At 37.4% G+C, this 6,000-nt stretch overlaps 1 protein-coding gene across 1 annotated transcript in view; it reads right to left on the reverse strand.

Annotated features, from left to right (window-relative positions):
• Positions 1 to 4,609, reverse strand: part of LOC124172076 (zinc finger protein 271-like) — a 36,231-nt gene extending 31,622 nt beyond the window's left edge. The window contains exons 1-2 of the mRNA XM_046551483.1: positions 4,580 to 4,609; positions 4,239 to 4,358 (exon numbers count right to left, since the gene is read on the reverse strand). Coding sequence (XP_046407439.1) covers positions 4,239 to 4,358; positions 4,580 to 4,609 — 150 coding nt within the window. The remainder of the gene's footprint in view (positions 1 to 4,238; positions 4,359 to 4,579) is intronic.
• Positions 4,610 to 6,000: the final 1,391 nt, after the last annotated feature.

The following is a 6,000-nucleotide window of genomic DNA, read 5'->3' on the forward strand; positions in this document are numbered from 1 at the left end:
AGATTTAACTACTTCATAGAAATAAAGATTAATTTAAACAAAAATCGAGTGTCATCATGTATGCACATAATGTGGGCAAAGTACGCCATTTGCCCGGTTGTGTAGAAATAACAGTCGCACCCGCTAGAAGGTTAAAAGCAACAATTACACCAAATGTGTCATGTGCTCGCCGCTTCCCAAAATCTTACGTAGCCCTTCCATTATAATAACAAGAGGCACACCAACAAATGTCATTTCTTCAAAAAAAAAGCCACTGTTATAGCTCCCCATTAATCTTTCGGTATGTTTTTGAGGAGAGTAACAAGTGGAGCCTTCACTTCTCCACGTTGGAAATGACACTGCTTAAATACCTAAATGCCATTATGATGATAAAAAAAGTCTCATGTCTATGTTTGTCGCAATTAGTAATTAATGAAAAAGTTGATGCCGTATGATCACAATGAAGACAACAAAATATATAGCAATGACAAAGCCCCAAACCCTGGTCCCCTGGCAGGTAGCCATAATCGCTACCACTAACCCCACCTGACCGTACACTGAGTAGTACGATATTATGGAAGTATACGTGGCTTGTGGAAAGTACTCCTTGAAAATTAATTAAGTACAGCCAATCTAATGCCCATTCAACAAAACCACTACTAGTTCAGGGATGTGTTCACCATTACAAAGGCCATAAAAAATACGGCATTGAAAAAGGCAGAGCAAGTTTCATTATCTCCTCTTGTAAGATGAATGGAATTTGAAGATGGGTCACTATACTTCCAATAAACAATACCACTGGGAATCCAGGCTCCTGCATTGCAGGAATACAGCTCTTTATTATTCACCACAGGGAAAAAAGTGGAGCTTGGTCACTTGTAAAGTTACAGCATTAGGTCATTTGCATCTCACCCCCCTCCCTTGTGATGAAGGCAAACAAGTAGGCCACTTGCTGAGGTACCAATAAAAGTAGCATAAACGTGCCAAACACTTCTAACTTGTGGCCCACATTCCCACTTTCTTTAGCTATTGAATGCTAACCAGTTACTAACAAGTATCTATGAAAGGCATTTGACACCAAAATAATGGTTAGCTTCTGAAAATCAGAGGTATTTTACGTCATCACATGAATAACAGCACATGCATGAAACACTTTGGACCACCGAGGTACCCCACGTCCCCAGTAGAGGGCTAATAAGGTTAACTTTATCGGTCCCAGGATTATATATAGTAAGGTAAAAAATCTACTACACAAATGAACAACATAAAAAGGAAAAAACAGATTTTTTATGATGAGAAACCTTATTTGAGTAATTGGTAACTTTGAATCAAATGGGTTACCTTTAAAGCTGTGTAAAAATCAAAATGTTCTGGCATTTTCCATGATTAATATTTTTTACCCAATATCTCCTTCAACAATTAATTAAATTCCATACATACCTGGGCATTCTCCTCGGGAGATGGTTCCTCCTTTGCCCCGACCAGCGTCCAGTCCCCGTCTGCCACCATGGCTCCTGGCCCTGAGCTTCCACCTTTTCACCTTGGGAGGCAGTTAAGGCATTGGGCTGCAACATAAACCCCATTCATCATCATTAATGCTTGAGACACAGAAAGATAAAAAAATTTTGAGAATTCCTCACACCAATAAAATTAAAGTTAGTTTCAAATGGATATATTCTTCATACTACCCTGCAAGCTGCCTCAAGGTAATTAATGTTAGGAATTCATAATATTTATAATTATTTTGTTAAAATTACCACTTTTACCATTTGTCAACTTTCCCAGTTCCACCACTGAGGTGATTGTCTGCAGTCATAACACAGCTACAAGGGAAGTGTCACATAACCAAGATATATTTGGTTAAACTATGGTACTGACCCTTTTCTAGGTTTTGAAATAAAAACCAATGTAAGTGTATATTTAAACTTGCAGTTTTAGAGAAAACACCATGTCTATTTGAAAGAACCAAATTTCCAATTTCAAAGTACAGCTTTTCTCCCTCTCAAACCACCGAAAAATTCCTATCCCTACTCATAAGTGGTGTTTTCTTGAGGAATTTTTACATCCAGGGACTAAATAAATTGGCAATGCAATTTTAGTAGAACATCATTAAATTCCAGGAAATAACTGAACCATTTACAACTTATTTTCTCAAAAGGTATAAGATAGTGCTTTCAAACACGTTAAGTTGTTTCAGGTGGAAAAGGAATATATCTATGATAAAATATAAAAAACAAATGATAACTTCACCACTTTAAATTATAAATACACTTACCATGGCTTCAATAATATGCAATTTTCATGTTTCATAACCTTACAAACAAACTTATATGCTAAGCTACACAAAGCAGAGTAACCAGTTCATTGATAAGCCACAGAAAGTCTAGCAACCAGTGATGGATGAAGCAAGAAAGAAATAGACCTTGGAATAGTAAAGGCACAGGGATCATTCTACAAAAAAGCATGATCTACTCACAGCTGAGAATTCAAATACAGAGGTAAGGAAACAATGCATCAGATTCTAAGTATGGAACATATTTATAAATGGTGGCTTCAAAATTTACAGCTACAGAACAGTAAAGAGATAATCATGAGTTAAAACTTCCATGCAATATTGCTTTGATGATCTCCATTTTCAAAGCAATTGACCTGTTTTAATTTCTCTTCTAGGTTAATGGTTTTTCTTGATAACTTCTTGATTTTTCTACCTGCATTCCTATTTTTTACCATTGTTCTCTTGGTTTTCCCTCTGTACGGCTCTATCAAAATCACCTACTGCAGCACTGTATTCCTGTGACAAAGAGGGCGTACGACTGCTGGAAGGGAATGAAGCCATTGTGTTTGAGACTCTAAAGCAGACCCTTTATGTGTTTATACTATTCGTATGCAACTCGGCCTCCACTCCATTTCTCCTGTGTGAATACTGATGACCTCAAAGGCTTTAGCATAGACCCTCTACCTGGAAGTCAATTGCCTGATAACCTATGATGGCAAAAATTACGTCTCATACCATATTGCTTAAAAAAACTCATTTCCACTAGCTCCACACATAACTAATGATCCAAATTAACTATTGTTATTCTGTTACGGAGACGAGATAAATTACTTCCGTAGGCCGACTATCTAGACCCAATGTCAAGTAATGCTTTTGGCCATAGCACAGCAATGGATTTCGATTAATATGTAAACAAAGAAGATTTGAGGAAAGCACTACTATTAAAATGCATAAAATGATAGCACTTTCGTGTGTACTGAGCGCAAGTTCACGTGTTGACATGAGAGCGATAATGATTTATGATTAGGCAACACTGCATTACGATGTTTCCCCGAGGAACGAATTTGCGCAACATCGAAATCGCGCTATACGAGGCATGAGTGTATGACCATCAAAACCAAAAATTTCCTATGACAGTGGCAAAATACCAATGGCAGTACCAGTAGAACATGAAAAATTCATTTTCCTCGTATTTTTTTGGACACATCACGCACAAAAAAATTGAAAGAAAATGGTGGCGTGGGGGAAAAAGCAGACCTTGTGCAACCTGCATCATGAGTCTATTCCACTGCAGTCGACGGGAAGGAAAAAAATGGAAGCTGCACAGGGTGATTTTGAGTTTTACATGGTCAGCATTGGAAGTGTTAACATCACAAGTAATTGATATCTTTTGGCAATTGTCTAGCATTGCCCATGCCCAACACTCAATTCAAAAATGGTAAAGAAGGTCTAAAATATCCATCATCCCCACAGTAAATTCCTCTTCACTTTCATCACAAAATCCAAATCTGAAACAATTTGATCCCTGTGAACATCAATGTCTCATAAGGAATGCGAGTTATTTAGTTGAATCTAGCTAGCAGCTACATCATGATGTCACGGTAAATCTGTTTCACTGTACCTAAGTCCATAGTACTCAGTTTAACTCTCAATTCCATACATCCCCCCTTCCACTCCATGGTAAACGAAAGTGAAACTGTGTTGGTATGATCACATGACAAATAACTGCTCAGTGCCGTGATAACAGAGAGCTTAATTGATCAGTGAGCAAAGTTGAGTGGTCACTTTGGCAAAATACACCAAAACTGTTCATTACATTTAATTCTAATGATTCAAACATGAAAGCTTTCCTGTAGTTGTTCATGACTGAACAGGCGATGCAAAATGCAGTACATTTCTGCTGAGAGGTGTATATAATTAACGCATAAAGGAATGACATTGTGCCGTAGAAAAAGAGAATTACACAAGGCAAAAGTACACTCACCAGGTCATCAGTGGCGAATGGGTCAGAGGCATCACTTGAGATTCCAGCTGCGTCTGACTTGTACAGCACGGGATAATTCTCCTCACTGAAGTGACCTTCGTTCTCATCTTTCACATGAAACTAGAAGAGAATAATGGGCATTGCTCAATAAAAGCAAAACAATATTAGCCTCATTCAATAATGAAAACTCCTCTTTTAATTGAGACCACTCCAACTTTCCAAAATACTCATGAGATTCTTGCGACTCACAGATCAAACTCCAGCATATAAATGCTCCACTAGGGAGGAGAGAGCTACGCCACCAAAATCACATGGTTTGAATGAGAGTATTGGCCACTTACAGTAAGGGCACAACAGTGGGAACGATACATCGAGGTTCCACTGTACATTGAATTGCCTTCATCATTTCTTCTCCTAGGCTTATAAAAAGGATCCACAATAGTTTATGCTGGTTCCTCAGTTGAAATAATGGAGGATGATGGCTTGAACAAATTGAGGGCAATCATGAGACACAGCCTTGTTATAGCCACCACTGATGGCTTGAACAGAGATTTGACAAGGGTATCCAAAATTACACTCCACGGGATAAGAGACATTTCTGTCAACAGATTATCAATGCTGTACAACTGCTATTGACTAGCATGAAAATATTTGTGTGGTTCCACTTCCTGCCTCATGTGTCACTACTATACAGAACAGCATCTGAAGGTTGCATCATGCCAGTGACTTCACACAAAAATACTTAAATTTATAACAGACACAACCCCATTCCTCATACAACCGAGAAATTCGTAAAACCGAAGGTGATAAGACTCAGTTTTCACTTTGAATGAGAATATAACTTACCACCTTATCGTCCCTGGGCAATAAGCAGTCTGGCACAGGAATGTACACTTCAGTCATTTGGGCTGAGCATGGGAATTCTGAAGTGTTTTCAATCACATCTTGAATGCAGTCCTTAGTCTCCACACAAGGCTCTGACTCCTCATCATCTGCCCCTCCTCCTTCAAAACTCTGCAGAAAAAGTAACATGGATAAACCTTTATATCTTTAAAACACATATATGGGATACTCAAAGCATTACGAAGAAGAATGTTACACATATTGTCTCTGCTATCATATAAAAATAGCATGGTCTCTGCATGTCTGTTAATCAAATACTGAAAAGCTACAGTGCAAACTGAAAAAAAATTAACAGGAAGATCCCTGATAATCCAAGTACACACAGTGTCATTTCCAAATATCTTAGTGACCATGGAAGCTGCCCCTTCACAGCAAAATACACGACAGAGAATGGAGATTAATCAGATGTATCATTTTTCCTTTTTTCAAATCATGAGCAATCAAATGAGAGACTGAAGACTCAATTTTTTGCAGTTAAGTAAATGAATTAATCAAGTTTCTTATTCTTGCAATCAATTTGCTTCAGCAACTATCATTTTAGTAGTAGTAGCTATTTAAAGGCCAAAATCACTATTTATTCTTTTCTCAACAGTAGAAATAATGGAATAAACAAGTGGAGCATGTTTTCAATGTATTTGTTATGTTCTCTTATTTCTTGTTAATACTCAAACAAACTCTGGAAGAGAATACAAGGTGTAATATTTATGCAGAAAGAAAACAGGCCTCAAAATCATCTTCTCTTCCAAAACTATTTCATGAAACATTTTTTTAGATTACCCTGTTATTATTATCCTTAAAACATGCAAAACAAATCACACAGCAATTATGTTTTTATAAGTAAAATAGCAAACAATTTTAA

This window comes from Ischnura elegans (genome assembly GCF_921293095.1).
Source record: "Ischnura elegans chromosome 13 unlocalized genomic scaffold, ioIscEleg1.1 SUPER_13_unloc_1, whole genome shotgun sequence".
Classification (NCBI taxonomy): Eukaryota; Metazoa; Arthropoda; class Insecta; order Odonata; family Coenagrionidae; genus Ischnura; species Ischnura elegans.